We start from the raw sequence: 18,274 nt of genomic DNA, 5'->3' as shown, positions 1-18,274 counted from the left end.
ATAATGGTACCAAAATAAAATTCTTCTTCTAAGATGGCACGCGCTCAGCAAAAATGTGCAACATAAAGTGCTTCACTGGACATCTAATAAATAATTATTAGGAGATTAAAAAAACTAAAATATTGTTTAAAAATTACAAACAAAAGGGTAAAAGATAGTAAGCTAGTATACCTTCAAAAATGTGAGCTTCAAATAAGAGACATAAAAAATATTTAAACAGGCTGTGCTCTTAAATTCAAGAAAATTCAACTGGAGAAATATTTTTTTAGAAAAAAGGAAAAATATTCCCCTTAAAATGTCACTTAATGTCTTTAAAGACAGACTATAAACTATAAGAAAAGAAGTGTAATATCTCAAAAAACAAAACTAAACAAACTACAATTCGCAAAACTGACTGAAATCACAAACTGTCTGATGGAAGAATGATTGAACAAAAATTACAAATTTAAGATCAGACTTTAAAAAAGCAGCATCCAGAACGTGTCAGTGTTTTTCGGACAGTGCTGAAGTTTGATACAAAGAGAAGCAACCTGAGCAGCTGCACAGTAAGACCTATGACACTGAATGCAACACTTAACGTAGAGTTTTCCCTCTGCTCCTGAATGCACCGCTGAAATTCAAGCTGATTGTTCTCTTGAATTTTGCACAAGAGAAACAAATAAATCTCTCTGTCGGTCTGCGGCAGCTAAAAGTCGGTTTCTCTCGTTGTCTTCCTGCTACATGACGGATTTACAGTCTGTGAAAATAAAAGAACAGAACAAAAAAAGAGAAGAAGAAGAAGAAGAAGAGGAGGAGCAGGAGCGTCCACTGAAGCGGGGAAAGGAGGAAACCAGACGAAATAATCCAGCAGATGTAAATCCTGCTTCAGTCATTCGTACAGAGCTAAAAAAGACCAAAACACCAGCTGAGTGTCTCTCTGCTCCCTCCATCACCTTTTCCTCCTCCTCCTCCTCCTCCTCCTCTTCTTTCGTCATGGCCGACGGGATTAAAACCCCATCAGCATCATGGGAAATATGCAGATTAGGGAAGCAGCTGCAGGCCGGTCAGGGTCGAGTTTGGCAGAAAGGAAAAAAGCAGAGAACGGAAATATCTAAAATCGCACTCTCTCTCTCTGAAGCTGTCCTCGATTTACTGTGTGTGTGTGTGTGTGTGTGTGTGTGTGTCTGCGCGCGCGTGTTCGTGTGTGTGTGTGTGTGTGTGTGTGTGTGTGTGTGAGATTAACTGAATTGAGTGTGTGTGTGTGAGAGTATTGAATAGCAACCACCGCTGGTTTTACACATCTACACATCCTTCGCGCTAATCCTCTTATAGGCACAAATTTTCACACACACACACAAACTATGCAGAAATACACACACCTGCTTACAAACACACACACACACACACACACACACTTACTGTGGTGTGTGTCGTTGGCTCCTCTGCGTGGTAAACGCTGACTTTGATCCTGCTGTGATGATGAAGTGGGCAGTCGCCACCGAAACACACTGATGTCAGGAACACACTGTCATCCGGTCCCTGAGACACACAGACACACACATTTTTAAATACAGCCAGATAAGCATGTTACAAAGTCCTCACAAAGTGTGTGTTTTTGTGTGTGTGCGTGTGTGTACCTCCACTATCTTGCAGCAGCAGTGTTTCCTGACTGTGTGAGTGTGTGTGTCGATCACACACACTTGTACCTTGACTCTGCTGGCTGCCACAGCAACCACACCTCGAAACTCTGAGAGACAGAGCGCATGGTGAAACACCAGAGAGGGGAACAGAGAGAACCAAACACAGTGGGATAGGAAGCATAAAAGAACACGACAGAACTAAACAGGACATGGACAAGTGTGTGTGCGTGTGTCTGTGTGTGTGTGTGTCTGTGTGTGTGTGACGTACCTACACTGAGGTGCAGTGGAGAGACTTTAGAAGCAGACACGACTCCACCTTGTGGCCATAAAACAACAATACATCAGCACACAGTGAAAACAGCAAACTGAACGTTGACTGAAGTTTTAATGTGTCTGTAAATAAATACACACACACACGTGTACCTCCAGCATGTTCCAGGTTTTCATCTCCCCCGCTGCACGTTGCAGCAGTGTGTGTGTGTTGCCCGGCGGTGGTGTGTGTGTTGATGAGCGTGCGGAGGTGTGTGATGCGTTGCCTCAACGATTCAGTGTTGGCGTCTCTGAGGACGAGGAGCCACGACACACACTCTGCAGAGCTGCTCGACTCCAGGAACACCGGAGGGTCACCGCTGTCAAACACTAAACACACACACACACACACTGACATTACACTAACATACAGTACAGGCCAAAAGTTTGGACACACCTTCTCATTCAATGTGTTTTCTTTATTTTCATGACTATTTACATTGTAGATTCTCACTGAAGGCATCAAAACTATGAATGAACACATGTGGAGTTATGTACTTAACAAAAAAAGGTGAAATAACTGAAAACATGTTTTATATTCTAGTTTCTTCAAAATAGCCACCCTTTGCTCTGATTACTGCTTTGCACACTCTTGGCATTCTCTCCATGAGCTTCAAGAGGTAGTCACCTGAAATGGTTTCCACTTCACAGGTGTGCCTTATCAGGGTTAATTAGTGGAATTTCTTGCTTTATCAATGGGGTTGGGACCATCAGTTGTGTTGTGCAGAAGTCAGGTTAATATATAAAATTCATATTATGGCAAGAACCAATCAGCTATCTAAAGAAAAACGAGTGGCCATCATTACTTTAAGAAATGAAGGTCAGTCAGTCCGGAAAATTGCAAAAACTTTAAATGTGTCCCCAAGTGGAGTCGCAAAAACCATCAAGCGCTACAACGAAACTGGCACACATGAGGACCGACCCAGGAAAGGAAGACCAAGAGTCACCTCTGCTTCTGAGGATAAGTTCATCCGAGTCACCAGCCTCAGAAATCCCAAGTTAACAGCAGCTCAGATCAGAGACCAGATGAATGCCACACAGAGTTCTAGCAGCAGACCCATCTCTAGAACAACTGTTAAGAGGAGACTGCGCCAATCAGGCCTTCATGGTCAAATAGCTGCTAGGAAACCACTGCTAAGGAGAGGCAACAAGCAGAAGAGATTTGTTTGGGCCAAGAAACACAAGGAATGGACATTAGACCAGTGGAAATCTGTGCTTTGGTCTGATGAGTCCAAATTTGAGATCTTTGGTTCCAACCGCCGTGTCTTTGTGAGACGAGAAAAGGTGAACGGATGGATTCCACATGCCTGGTTCCCACTGTGAAGCATGGAGGAGGAGGTGTGATGGTGTGGGGGTGTTTTGCTGGTGACACTGTTGGGGATTTATTCAAAATTGAAGGCACACTGAACCAGCATGGCTACCACAGCATCCTGCAGCGACATGCCATCCCATCCGGTTTGCGTTTAGTTGGACGATCATTTATTTTTCAACAGGACAATGACCCCAAACACACCTCCAGGCTGTGTAAGGGCTATTTGACCAAGAAGGAGAGTGATGGAGTGCTGCGGCAGATGACCTGGCCTCCACAGTCACCGGACCTGAGCCCAATGGAGATGGTTTGGGGTGAGCTGGACCGCAGAGTGAAGGCAAAGGGGCCAACAAGTGCTAAACACCTCTGGGAACTCCTTCAAGACTGTTGGAAAACCATTTCAGGTGACTACCTCTTGAAGCTCATGGAGAGAATGCCAAGAGTGTGCAAAGCAGTAATCAGAGCAAAGGGTGGCTATTTTGAAGAAACTAGAATATAAAACATGTTTTCAGTTATTTCACCTTTTTTTGTTAAGTACATAACTCCACATGTGTTCATTCATAGTTTTGATGCCTTCAGTGAGAATCTACAATGTAAATAGTCATGAAAATAAAGAAAACGCATTGAATGAGAAGGTGTGTCCGAACTTTTGGCCTGTACTGTATATAAAATATATATAGAGAAAAAAAAGCAGAGGAAAACGACAAAAAAGAGAGAACACGGAAAGGAACGACAAAAAGGCACGAGAGAGAACATCACATCGAAGGGGACAAAAAAAGATGGAGGAGAGCAAAGCAGAGCAGAGGAGAAAACACGAGAACGAACAAAATAACAGCACATAACAGGAAAGAAGAAAAGACAGGAGAGGAGAGAACAAAAAAACAAAGAACAAAACTCAGACGTTAACCAAAAAGAACAGAGGAGAACAGGTGCGTAACTCACTGACAGCCAGTCGTCTGTCGTCACCTGGAAGCTTCATCACTTCACATCTCTCCAACAGCAGAACCTCCTCTAGTTTACCACCCTACACACACACACACACACACACACACACACACACACAGTGGGTTAATGCTTGACATGTTCCTCTCACGTCCAGGTTGAAAGAACACACCTCCCTCTTCCTCACCTGTTTCTTCAGGATGAAGAGCAGGTTTCCTCTCAGCCGACAGAACCTCTCACAGAGATCTGAGACAGAGAACACAAGCTTACTGCCACTGAGACACACATGGAGCCCGTTGTTCTGCTGTTTGGACACGCACACGTTCCAGGAAGTAAAGTCAGAGTGAGTCAGGTGGTGGAAATAGATGGAGGGCGAAGAGCCGCGGAGCAAGGCAGCCGAGAGCGAGGGATCGGAGACAAGAGAACACAGGAAGACCAAACAGAGCAACACAGAACACAAGCGGCAACGAAAGACGACAGGAGAATGTAGGAGGACTGAAGAGAGAGTAGAACACAGAGGAGATGATGCCCTATTTCACAAAGCAGGCTCATCAAACTCTGAGCCTAATGCCGACTGAGCCTGAGCTGAGAAACTCTTGAGTTTCGGTTCTCTGCTGCGTTCAGTGTCTCTGATGTTATAAAGAAAAGACTCAAAGTAAAATACCTAAAATTTGATGATAATGTAGATAAGTGTAAGAGTGTGAGGTGAAATTGTGTCTTTCACACAGACCTCACAACCTACACGCTCAGCCTCAGGCTCAGATGCATGTTAGATGTAGACGTTGCCATAGTAACTGACTCAGGGTTACGCCGGACTGGCTTTGTGAAAGGGAAAACTCAAGAGTTTCCCTGATCCCGCTTCCTGAGACAGAACCTCTCTGACCTCTCTCCTGTCGTCCGACTCTCAGCGCTCCCTCTCTCTGGAAGTTTCCAGATGTTTCCTCTCTGGACAGGAACAGCAGCTGGCTGTGGTTCACCCTCAGCTTCATCGCCCTCATCTTCATCCTCCGCAGAGCACATCAGCTGTCTCTCATCTTCATCGCTGCCTGAACGAATACACAGGAAAGTGCAAACATGTGCAGTGTGTGGCAGTATTGAGGACATGTGGTTAATGATAAGTACATATTCTTTTATTCTAACCTACAACATTAAAGATATTTGGTTGATATTATACATATATTCTGTCCATGTTAAACAATGATGACAAAATGTTGTCGTTACAATGTAAAGCTGGTGATGTTTAAAATGACTGAGAATACATGAGTAACATGTACAAATAGCAAATATATAAACATTAAATGAAGTTAGTAACAACGTAAACACAGTATGAATTAAATAGCTTCATTGAAAACAGAATAACAGCTGTATTCAAAACCCTAAAGTCTTCATTAGCCTCACAGTACGTGATTATCTTGCCATGACAGTTGCTAGCATACAAACCGTTAACCTTACCTGCTTGACACGAGGGTAAACTTTAAAAAAAACTACGTTAATATTAATAAAAACAGCTTCGTGTGGTGTAAACTGCGTATCATCTAATATCTGAGCATTAAGGCGTGTTTATCGGCATCTCTTACCGGCAGAATGAAGCAACTTTCTGGGGTTAAAACCAACTTTTCCAGCAGCTGTTTGTCTTGAGATGAAACCATAGTGGAAAACCTTTGGACCACTCAAGTCTCGCGAGAGCTGCTCAACTCTGACTGTCCTCCCGCCTGCGCTGTTCAAGTCGAACCACAAGATGTCGCGAGACGACGAGTAAACAGACAAAACGATTTAATTTTTGTATTTATCTGCTGTATATTTGTTTACTTATAATTTATATTTAAATAGTAAACCTTCTTTAATAAAGCACACAGCAGAATGTTCTCTCTCACTCACCTAATGAGTAAAACCTTTTTGAATGCACTCAGGTATGTGTGGAGGGCAAGGTTCAAACCGGAAGTTGAGCATGCATTGCATAAGCCTTGGCTAGATGTCATCAAAAGGTCATAAAATTGTCACAGCAAACAGATTGTACAAACCTTTGACGGAAACATGATTATAATGTACGGAAGTGTATTGTATTCACTTGACAGATAAAAAAAAAAAGCCCTGTTTTTCTGAGTAATTTATTTATTTTTCTGTTTTTTGTGTAATTTTTTCTGTTTTTCGTGGTCATTTTTTTCTGTTTTTCGTGGTCATTTACTTTCCTAAACGAGGAGACAAGATACTTACTTCAAAATATCACGAGAAGCTCCCACCTGGCACCTGCAAGTGACCCCTGCATCCATGGTGACTCCTGCTCATGCGTCCGTGCTCCTGCTCCTAGACAATTTCAGCTATGGGATCAATAAGGGTAAGGCACGTAATTAGTTAAGTATCTCGTCTCCTCATTCAGGAAAAAAAATTACCATGAAAAACAAGGGGAAAAATAGTCAGAAAAAAAACAGAAAAAATTACACAAAAAAAAACAGAAAAATAAATAAATTACTCCGAAAAACAGAAAAAAAATTACTCAGAAAAACAGAAAAAATGACACCAAAAAACCCAGAAAAATAAATAAATCACTCAGAAAAACAGAAAAAATTACACCCAAAAAAACAACAGAAAAATAAATAAATTACTCCAAAAAACAGAAAAAAAATTACTCAGAAAAACAGAAAAAAATTACACCAAAAAAAACAGAAAAATAAAGAAATTACTACAAAAAACAAAAAAAATTACACCAAAAAAACAACAGAAAAATAAATAAATTACTCCAAAAAACAGAAAAAATTACTCAGAAAAACAGAAAAATAAAATAAATAAATTACTCCAAAAAACAGAAAAAATTCCTCCGAAAAACAGAAAAATAAATAAATTACTCCAAAAAAAACAGAAAAAATTCCTCCGAAAAACAGAAAAATAAAATAAATAAATTACTCCAAAAAACAGAAAAAATTCCTCCGAAAAACAGGGCTTTTTTTATTTGTCAAGTGAATGCAATACGCTTCTGTAATAATGTACTACTGCTCCACAATAAATCAAAATGTGTTCATATCAAGCTGTTTTTATTTTGTTTCATTGACCCAAACAGGCTTTGGCTGATTGGGACGGTGCTAAAAGGCTTAGCTCAGGATGTCCAAAGTCTGGCCCAGGGGCCAACTGTGGCCCACAGACCAATTTTAATCGGCCCTCGGCTTGACTTTCAAAATATACCATATGTGGCCCTTTACACAATAATGGTTAATCGAGCAAGATCACTTCGCATTTTTACCCTTCACCTCACAATGATAAGAGTATCATACAGTTTGTAGACAGGCATCATGTAGTAATAGTTTATTAAAAGATAAAAATGGTTGCATTTGTCTCACTTTATTTCTTTTTTTTTTAAAAGCCATTTGATGCGAGAATCAGTTGGCCCCCCAGGTATTTTCACGTAGTTTTATCTGGCCCCCATTCAAAAAAGTTTGGACACCCTTGGCTTAGCTAATAAAGACAACGATCAACCTTACAATAGAGAACACACACACAAGACAACAAACCCCCATTACAATGTTAGGGTGGACCTATAGATGGTGATATTTCCCTAGTAAGAGCTTTTATTCTGCTGATTTCCCAGCTGAGACTTGAGAGAAATAACACAAAGATGAAGGTATTCTGACAAACCTGAAACATTCAGGGCTGAAGCTTCAGAGACCACACCGCTGCCCCCCTGTGGGATTTAAGTTCAGTGACATGGTGCGTTATCCTGCTGGAAGTAGCCGTCAGAAGATTTACACTGTGGTCATAAAGGAACGGACACGGTGCGCAACAACACCCAGGTCGGCTGTGATGTTTAAACAATGCTCACGTTGTAAAGGGCCCCATGTGTGCCAAGAAAATATCCCCAACACCACGGTGAAGACGTACTTGATTTATTGTGATATTGTTCTGCCATAAACGGTTACACAATGCTTAAAAGCAATTGAACACATCAGAGTACCTGATATCACAACACGAGATAAACAGTAAGGAACATAAAGTAATGCCATAAATCTATATTTACATGGAAGTGTCAGATATTTTACTCACTGTGCATCAAAGTATCAACACCACACTATAGTAATGGAATAGAACAGAAAGCCTTTACATACAGTCTCTTTCAAAATAAAAGCACTACGTCAGTACAACACTGAATTGATGTTTTTTTTCCTTCAACAACAAAAATACGTGGTTAGGTTTAGGAGAAAACAACAGGGTTTGGCTTTAGAATCTTACGGGACGTGAACACTGCTCTCTCAGGTGTCACAATCCCTGTCTCTCAGTCCTCTCCTGCAACACTGCTGCAGTAGTTTTCCACTCTCCCTCCCTCTGCTCCACTCTACCTGCCAGCCACGCCCACTTCATCAGGCCACTCTGCTCACCTGCCTCACAGCTGCAGCTCATTGCAATCAGGCCTGCATATAAGCCACTCCAGCACCTTCACTCACTGCCAGATTGTTCTTCTGCATTATGCGAGACTCTCCAGCGTTCTTCTCCTGCCTGATCTCCCGGTGCCAACTCTGCCTGTCCCCGACCTGCTCTCCTCGTCTGCCTCCCGGTAAACTCACCTGCCTTCTGTCCCCGACCTCGTGCTTTGCTTCAGCGTCTCTGATTTCTGCCTGCTCGTCTGGTCTCGACTCCTCCGCCCGGCCTCGTCAACTCTCCTGCCTGCTCCTCAACGGTGCTTCTGCCTTCGCTGACGGCTCTTCTGGCTACGACCCCCACACCGGCTCCCGACCTCGCCTCAGCTCACTCCTCGTCGGCTTCTCAGCTCGATCAGCCGGCGTTTCAGCCTACGGAGCGCCTGCCTCGCCACCTTCAGCTGCCGTAAGCTACATGTCCTCTCCTCTCTGTGAAAGAGTTTTGAACTGTGTGGAACCGGGGGCTCTGGAGCTTCCCCTCGGTTCCGTGACTGAGCCCAGCCGCTTCTCTCCCCCTTATCTGTGCTTCAGAGACTGTGTTAGGGCAACTTGCCCGAAGAACGAACTTTATCCTGTGTTTATTCTGCCTGCTGCATTCCCTGTTTGCTGTGGTGCTAATAAAAGTCATTACCAACTATTCCTGCGAGCCTGGTACTGCATTTGGGTTCACCAACACGCCCGTTTCAGTACAATCTGGCCAGAAATGGACCCAGCAGACCCCGCTTCACCTCAGTCTCGCCTAGCCCGGGTGGAGGGCATGCTCCAGCAGCATGAGGCTCAGTTAGCCTCTAACGCGGCGGAGGCTCGTCAGTCGGCGTCTGCTCTGGAACGAGCGCTAACCTCGCTAGCCGTCCAGGTGCAACAGATGGCGGCCACCACACGCCGTTCCTGCTGCGGCTCCAGCCCCTCCTGCTACGACCCCGGGGCCGCCCTCCAGTACTGCACCCGAGCCCCGGGTGGGGGCGCCAGAACGCTACGCAGGGGACCCTGAGGGCTGTAACCCTTTCCTGACAAACTGTTCCATTCTGTTCGCCCTGCAACCTCATACCTTCGCCACAGAGGGGGCTAGAGTCGCCTTCGCCATCAACCACCTCACTGGAAGAGCACGTCTGTGGGGAACGGCAGAGTGGGAGAGAGGCACACCAGCCTGCGCCTCTTTCCAGGCTTTCTCAGAGGAGCTGCGCAAGGTGTTTGGTCCCGATTCCCTGGGGCCTGATGCTCCAGGGGGTCTCAGGAGCCAGAGGCAGGGGATCGGACAGTTGCTGACTCGCCATTGACTTCAGGACCGGGCTCGTCTCAGTGATTGGAACGCCGCCGCCCAATGTGACGCCTTCCTCAACGGGCTGGCTCCGTACGTGAAGGATGAGCTGGTTTCGTTCGACCTCCCCAGTTCCCTGGACGGACTCATCGAGTTGACCACGAGGCTGGACAGGCGGATTCAGGCAAGGAGGAGGGAACAACGCCACGAGGGAGGGGATCACCGGCCATCTTTCCGTCAACGACGGTTCCCAGCCCCTCCTGTCCCACCTCCTGAACCCATACATGGAGGGACGGAGCCCATGCAGGTGGGACGGACCAGCCTAACACCGGAGGAGCGAGAGCGACGACGCCGGGGAAATCTCTGCCCCTAGCCCACGACCTCTGTTCCACGTCCAGCTCCTGCTGGTAGGGGGGTCCCACACCCTCGCTACCTTCATCGACTCTGGGGCAGACGTCAACCTAATGGACGAGGAACTCGCCCGCCAACTGGACATCAGCCGAGATCCTCTCCCTTGCCCCATGCCGGCCAGCGCTCTGGATGGTCATCTCCTGGGAACTGTCACCCATCAGACCGCCCCCATCTCTATGCTCCTGTCGGGCACCCATCATGAAACCATCCGGTTTCATATCCTGAGGTCTCCCAATCTTCCTCTCATCCTCGGCTATCCCTGGCTTCTAAGCCACAACCCCATATAGACTGGTCCACGGGGTCCATCCTGGGATGGAGCCCCTCCTGTCAGCAGATCTGCCTCAGACCGACGGGGGCCCCCACGCCGTCTGCCAGCCCCTGCTCCATCCCTGATCTCTCCATGGTGCCCTCGGACTACCACGACTTCCGGGAGGTGTTCAGTAAGGCAAGAGCCACATCTCTGCCCCCACATCGGCCCTACGACTGCGCCATCGACCTCCTTCCCGGCTCTGTACCCCCCAAGGGCCGTCTTTACTCCTGTCCGCACCTGAAAGGGAGGCCATGGAGACCTACATCAGCGATGCCCTGGCCGCCGGAATCATTCGACCCTCCTCGTCACCTGCTGGGGCAGGATTTTTCTTCGTTGACAAGAAAGATGGGTCTCTGAGGCCGTGCATCGATTACCGAGGTCTGAACGACATCACGGTGAAGAACCGCTATCCTCTCCCCCTCATCGCCTCAGCTTTCGAGCTGCTCCAAGGGGCCACCGTCTTCACCAAGCTGGATCTCCGCAACGCCTACCATCTGGTGCGGATTCGAGAGGGGGATGAGTGGAAGACGGCCTTCAACACCCCCACAGGACATTACGAATATCTGGTGATGCCGTTTGGGCTGACCAATGCCCGGCAGTGTTCCAAGCCCTCATCAACGATGTGCTGAGAGATATGCTCAACAAGTTCGTGTTCGTCTACCTGACGATATCCTGATCTTCTCCCGGTCCAAGCAGGAACACATCCTCCACGTCCAGACGGTGCTGCAACGCCTGCTAGAGAACGCCCTGTTTGTCAAGGCCGAGAAATGTGAGTTCCATGCCTCCTCGGTCTCCTTCCTGGGCTACATCATTGGCCGGGACCGCATGGAGATGGACCCCGCTAAGGTCTCAGCCGTCACCTCCTGGCCTGTTCCTGACTCTCGCAAGCAGCTGCAACGCTTTTTGGGGTTCGCCAACTTCTACAGGAGGTTCATCAGGGGCTACAGCACAGTGGCAGCACCTCTCACCGCCCTCACCTCCTCCAAGGTCCCTTTCCGCTGGACTTCAGCTGCCGAGGAGGCGTTCCAGCTCCTGAAGGCGTTTCACCTCGGCCCCATCCTTCTGATCCCTGACCCCGAGAGACAGTTCGTCGTGGAAGTCGACGCCTCTGATGTGGGGGTAGGGGCCGTGCTCTCTCAGCGTTCTGCCAAGGACCAGAAACTACACCCCTGTGCCTTTTTCTCCAGGCGTCTGTCTCCAGCGGAGATGAATTATGACATCGGGAACCGAGAACTATTGGCGGTGAAGCTGGCACTGGAGGAGTGGCGCCACTGGTTGGAGGGATCCAAGACCCCCTTCCTCGTTTGGACCGACCACAAGAATCTGGAGTACATCCGCTCTGCTAAGAGACTGAACTCCCGTCAGGCCCGGTGGGCTCTGTTCTTCGCCAGATTCTGTTTTACCCTCTCCTACCGGCCGGGCTCCGCAACGTAAAACCTGACGCCCTGTCCCGGCAATTCATGATCGGGAGGAGGGTCCCTCCAGTCCAGACAACATCCTTCCCGCTTCTCATCTGATGGCCACTCTCACCTGGGAGGTGGAGGAGCGGGTGAGAGCTGCGTTGGAGGACCAGCCGGGGCCCAGCTCCTGCCCCCAAGACCGCCTATTCGTCCCCCAGCAGCTAAGGTCTGAGGTTCTGCAGTGGGCCCACGCTTCCCGACTCACCTGTCATCCCGGAATTCTCCGCACTAAGGAGGTTCTGCAGCGGCGGTTCTGGTGGGCCTCCATGGACGAAGACATCAGAGACTTTGTGAATGCATGCCCAGTCTGCAATCAGAACAAGGCTCCACGCCGGGCTCCTGCCGGGCACCTGCACCCTCTGCCTGTGCCCCACCGACCCTGGTCCCACATCTCATTAGACTTTGTTACTGGGCTGCCACTGTCAGGAGTTTACACCACCATCCTGACAGTAGTGGACCGGTTCACCAAGATGGCTCATTTCGTGCCCCTGGCCAAGCTCCCCTCGGCCAAAGAAACCGCTGAACTGGTTCTGCAGCACGTGTTCCGGCTCCATGGCCTCCCATCCGACGTGGTCTCAGACCGAGGCCCCCAGTTCACCTCTGCTTTCTGGAGGGAATTCTGCCGCCTTCTGGGAGCCTCTACCAGCCTGTCCTCCGGGTTTCATCCCCAATCCAACGGCCAGTCCGAGAGGATGAACCAGGAGATGGAGACGCTCCGCTGCATGGCTTCCAAGCACCCTGCTTCGTGGTCCACTCAACTGCTGTGGGTGGAATACGCCCACAACACCCTCATCAGCTCTGCCACCGGGCTATCTCCATTTCAGTGCGCCTATGGCTACCAACCTCCCCTGTTTCCTGCGCAGGAGAAAGAGACTGTCTGCCCCTCTGTGGAGGCCTTTATTCGCCGTTGCCGCCGGACCTGGACGCAGGCTCGGACGGCCCTCCTACGAGCCGCTGACCGGTACACGACGGCCGCCAACTGCCGTCGCTCCCAGGCTCCCCCCTACCAGGTGGGACAAAGAGTGTGGCTGTCAACTCGAGACCTTCCTCTGAGGGTGGAGTCAAAGAAATTGGCCCCCAAGTTTATTGGGCCGTTCCCCATCGAGAAGGTAGTGAACCCTGTGGCGGTTCGGCTCAAGCTGCCCCGCACCATGCGGATCCATCCTACCTTCCATGTCTCCAGGATCAAGCCATTCCGAGAGAGTCCCCTGCAGCCTGCCTCCCAGCCACCTCCACCTCCTCGCATCATTGACGGGGCCCCTGCTTACACGGTGCACCGCCTGTTACGCTCTCGTCGTCGTGGGAGAGGCCTGCAATACCTCGTCGACTGGGAGGGATACGGTCCGGAGGAGCGGTCATGGGTTCCAGCCCGTCAGATCCTGGACGCACGGCTCATCAGGGAGTTCCATCGCCAACACCCTGACCAGCCCTCCAACTTCACCTCTGCACAAGGTGGCCCCAACACTGACCCTCAGTCTCCTCCTGCATCTGAGGCATCTGGGTCTAAGGAGGAGGAGGAGGGATCGGCCTCAGAGGATGAAGAGACTGGGACGGAGGCCTCTGAGGAATTTTAGCCCTCCTCCAGGCCCCCGCCACCCACCCGGCTCCTCTGGAACTGTTTGGGACGTCAGGAGCCGTCCCTTGAGGGGGGGGTTCTGTCACAATCCCTGTCTCTCAGTCCTCTCCTGCAACACTGCTGCAGTAGTTTTCCACTCTCCCACCCTCTGCTCCACTCTACCTGCCAGCCACGCCCACTTCATCAGGCCACTCTGCTCACCTGCCTCACAGCTGCAGCTCATTGCAATCAGGCCTGCATATAAGCCACTCCAGCACCTTCACTCACTGCCAGATTGTTCTTCTGCATTATGCGCGAGACTCTCCAGCGTTCTTCTCTGCCTGATCTCCCGGTGCCAACTCTGCCTGTCCCCGACCTGCTCTCCTCGTCTGCCTCCCGGTAAACTCACCTGCCTTCTGTCCCCGACCTCGTGCTTTGCTTCAGCGTCTCTGGTTTCTGCCTGCTCGTCTGGTCTCGACTCCTCCGCCCGGCCTCGTCAACTCTCCTGCCTGCTCCTCAACGGTGCTTCTGCCTTCGCTGACGGCTCTTCTGGCTACGACCCCCACACCGGCTCCCGACCTCGCCTCAGCTCACTCCTCGTCGGCTTCTCAGCTCGATCAGCCGGCATTTCAGCCTACGGAGCGCCTGCCTTGCCACCTTCGGCTGCCGTAAGCTACATCTCTTCTCCTCTCTGTGAAAGAGTTTTGAACTGTGTGGAACCGGGGGCTCTGGAGCTTCCCCTCGGTTCCGTGACTGAGCCCAGCCGCTTCTCTCCCCCTTATCTGTGCTTCAGAGACTGTGTTAGGGCAACTTGCCCGAAGAACGAACTTTATCCTGTGTTTATTCTGCCTGCTGCATTCCCTGTTTGCTGTGGTGCTAATAAAAGTCATTACCAACTATTCCTGCGAGCCTGGTACTGCATTTGGGTTCACCAACACGCCCGTTTCATCAGGTGAAAGTTGGTGTTTGGCGGACCCATCCACCACCGCTCCCGCCCCTACCTTCTCGGACTTTTGCTGCCATAACTTTTGTCCTTGTCTTGCTGTGTTTCCCCCTGACGCTGCCAGGCACCATGAAACTATAACGGCAACCGAACACATATCACGGCGACGTTGAAGAATGCCTTCTTTTGTTGTTCTTCTGACACCGCATGTCACCGCCCAAGCATCGGATCTCAAGGACTTCGGAGCGGAGGTCCTCAGAGATTTGCAACCCCAAGAGCTTTAAGGTGGAGACCTTCTCCACCCTGTCCCCATTGATGTTGAAGGGGGGCAGGTTCCGCTCGGCGTCTCCTGAAGTCTATGATCAGTTCTTTATTTTTGCTGGTGTTGACAGACGGCCTCTGGATCTCATCTCTACACGCCGACTCATCTCCACCACGTACGAGCCACAGTGGTGTCATCAGCAAACTTAATGATGGTGTTGGTGTTGTGTAGGAGTGGGTTTGGCACACAACCCAAGGTGGAGGAACAGTGAGGGCCTGTTTGTGGCCGGTTAGTGAGCAAGTCTTCGATGTCGGGGATGATGACGTTGACGGCTGAACTGTGATCAGCAAAAGGCATCGTGACGTAGTTAGCCAAGGCGGTGCAGAGCTGTGTGGAGGGCTGTGGCAATGGCGTCATCAGTAGATCTGTTTGCTCTGTAAGCAAACTGATGAGGTTCAAAGGTTGGAGGAAGGCTGGCTTTGACTACAGCTGTTAGAGCTGTCGGCCTGTGACTGTTGGCTCTCTGGGGACAGGGATGATGGTGGCTTGTGTCAGGGACAGGTTGAATATCTTGGTGAGGACCCACAAATACTTATATGCATCAATCTGAAATGAGCAACTTTGTATAATCTGTACTTTTGGTGCTTCAGGAATATTTTGCTGATACTTCTGTACTTTTATTCTGGACTTTTACTTAATCTAATACGTCTCCCACACTCTTCTTGTCTGAGTGTTTTCACACAGAACAATGTTCCATCTACAGAAATACATGCATTCATTATTTTCTGGAGGTTTTCCTCCTTTATCTCGTCTTGGTTTGACACAAAGGACCCGAGCACACTGACCTTTGTCTTTCTATCGTCCTGAGTGGAACATGCAGGTGTGAGCAATCATCCAATCACACCTCACCTGTTTAAAGCCAGCTCTGCTGAGACGCCTGCAGTCTGGTGCCTAAAATCTAACACTTGTACTGCTGCATTTCTTTGATGCGTTTCTGAGTTAATTAAAACGTAGCTGATTTGGTGTTAATTATATAAGTGTCTCATTTCTTCCACTGATCCAGAGAAGCAGCAAGAAGACAGAGCGGTGCTGGTTGGTAAGAGTTGCTCCAGTGTTGTAAATACACAAACTGCACCTTCACACTGCTGGACGTCGTCTCCGCTTTACGTCCTTTCAGATAATTTTTGAGCCTTTAAGCGTCTTTAAAAGTGAGTAGGAGAGCAGTGGTAGAATGTCACCAAGTGAATTTACGTGAGTACATTTTTCAGGTACTTGTACTTTATTAGAGTATTTCCATTGTACCTCTACTCCACTACATTAGTGTCATTCGTAGTTCCTTATTTTACAGATTGTTTTCATACAAAACATATGACGAGTTTCTAAAAACCAGGGGTGGAAGATAAGACATTGGGACATATTGAACTTTTTACTTTACTTTTTATTTCTTTGTGACAGAAAAATACAAGAAAAGAAAGTAGTTTTTCAAAATTTGAAAAATAAATAAAAATGAATCTTCTTCCTATCCTTGTTAATCCATAAAGGAAACTCTGAAGCCAGCATTGGTGAAAATAAAAAATAAATAGATTAAAATAAAAAAAAAATGAAAAATTGTTAAACAAGTTGCTTTTAATATTTAAAACAGGTTAAATATAGTTAATGTATTTCAAACGCATTCAAAACCAGCTCAACTTTAACCAACGACAACAAATAAGCGATAATAATCCTAAAATACAAAATAACACTTGGAGTTATTTGAAATTAAATATATCAGAATTTCAGGACTAAAATAGCCGGGTTTTGTGGCACTATGCTGGCAGGAAATGAAGCAATGTCTCAGTAAATAAACAACCACGTTTTGTGGCACTGCGTCGTCAAGAAACACAGCGACATCTTGGTAAAAAACAGTCGCTTTTCATCGCGCTATCCCCGCAGGAAACACAGCGACGTCTTGGTAAAAAACAGCCGCTTTTCATCGCGCTATCCCCGCAGGAAACACAGCGACATCTTGGTAAAAAACAGCCGCTTTTCATCGCGCTATCCCCGCAGGAAACACAGCGACATCTTGGTAAAAAACAGCCGCTTTTCATCGCGCTATCCCCGCAGGAAACACAGCGACGTCTTAGTAAAAAACAGCCACTTTTCATCGCGCTATCCCCGCAGGAAACAGCGATGTCTTGGTAAAAAACAGCCGCTTTTCATCGCGCTATCCCCGCAGGAAACACAGCGATGTCTTGGTAAAAAACAGCCGCTTTTCATCGCGCTATCCCCGCAGGAAACACAGCGACGTCTTAGTAAAAAACAGCCGCTTTTCATCGCGCTATCCCCGCAGGAAACAGCGATGTCTTGGTAAAAGACAACCAGTTTTGTGGCACTATCCCCGGTAGAAAAACAGTGACAAGTCACTAAAAAACACCCAAGTGTGGTGGCTAAAAAGTTGTTGGAAATGCAGCAATGACTCTGTGTGGTCTGCTGCTTGGCAGGCATCTCACCTTGGTGTCACACCTTCCACCATCCCCTCCACCACCTGGCGACAAAGTCAAGATTCAAGATTCAAGATTCAAGACCTTTATTTGTCCCAGAGGGGCAATTGATTCTGCCGCAGTAGCAATAACAACAACAGCAACAAACAACGACAACAACAAGGTTGACACACACAAGGCAACAGTCACATAAAATCAGTCATAACTAAATAAATAAAAACACATACTTGAATAAAATATGAACTAATGATGATGCTACCTGTACTGTACAGAGTTAAGCAGTGAGATGGCAGAGGGTATGAAGGAGAATTTGTATCTGTTAGTTTTGGCTAATGGTTGTCTGAGACGGGAACCAGAGGGCAGGAACTATAATTCTGAATGCAGGGGGTGAGTGCTGTAGGAACATGATGGATTTTGCCTTCTTTGATAGCTGGTTATTGTACAGTTCCGAGAGTTGCTGAGTGCCAGTGATTTTACTGCTGACTTTTGTTATCTTGGTTAATGAGTTTTTCTGTTTCAGATTGAGTGATGCAAACCAGCAAATAAAAGAAAAGGTGACAACAGAATAAAGATAAAATATAATAAAATAACAATAAAAGATCTATAAAACACTGTCATCAGATCTGTCGACCTGGAACTTTGCCAACTTCCTTAGACAAAACAGACGCTGCTGGCTCATCTTGATCAGCATGTTGGTGTTTTCCTCAAAAGTCAGTTTATCGTCGATTATGATGCCCAGGTACTTGTACGAATCGACAATCTCAACAATTTCTCCATTTACAGTGGCGTTTACAGGGGCAGGGTGGTTGCGTTTAAAATCAATGCACATGTCCTTTGTTTTTGTGGCATTCAGTTCCAAAAAGGCTTCACTGCACCACTTTAAAAACTCATTTAAAACGGGACCATGGGACATTTCAGTGACATTTAACAGGCTCACAATAACTGTGTCATCTGCAAATTTAACAATGTGATGGTTGTCAAATTTACCACGGCAGTTGTTTGTGTACATGATA

General features: G+C 47.7%; 1 protein-coding gene across 7 annotated transcripts in view; it reads right to left on the bottom strand.

The window, feature by feature from the left end:
* Positions 1 to 18,274, bottom strand: part of LOC125883904 (type II inositol 3,4-bisphosphate 4-phosphatase-like) — a 45,924-nt gene that overhangs the window by 23,572 nt on the left and 4,078 nt on the right. For 4 of the 7 annotated variants that reach the window (XM_049568530.1, XM_049568531.1, XM_049568528.1 and 1 more), the window contains exons 2-8: positions 5,063 to 5,225; positions 4,367 to 4,425; positions 4,180 to 4,261; positions 2,043 to 2,258; positions 1,888 to 1,935; positions 1,617 to 1,726; positions 1,399 to 1,518 (exon numbers count right to left, since the gene is read on the bottom strand). In XM_049568530.1, coding sequence (XP_049424487.1) covers positions 1,399 to 1,518; positions 1,617 to 1,726; positions 1,888 to 1,935; positions 2,043 to 2,258; positions 4,180 to 4,261; positions 4,367 to 4,425; positions 5,063 to 5,183 — 756 coding nt within the window. In that variant the 5' untranslated portion in view covers positions 5,184 to 5,225. Of the gene's footprint in view, positions 1 to 1,398; positions 1,519 to 1,616; positions 1,727 to 1,887; positions 1,936 to 2,042; positions 2,259 to 4,179; positions 4,262 to 4,366; positions 4,426 to 5,062; positions 5,226 to 5,756; positions 5,889 to 6,393; positions 6,528 to 18,274 lie in introns of those variants that run through there. The other 3 variants (XM_049568527.1, XM_049568526.1, XM_049568532.1) reach the window with 3 other exon arrangements.

The sequence above is a fragment of the Epinephelus fuscoguttatus genome, linkage group LG23 (assembly GCF_011397635.1).
Source record: "Epinephelus fuscoguttatus linkage group LG23, E.fuscoguttatus.final_Chr_v1".
Taxonomy (NCBI): Eukaryota; Metazoa; Chordata; class Actinopteri; order Perciformes; family Serranidae; genus Epinephelus; species Epinephelus fuscoguttatus.
Note: the sequence above shows the minus strand (reverse complement) of the source record. Positions and strands in the feature narration are given on the sequence as shown.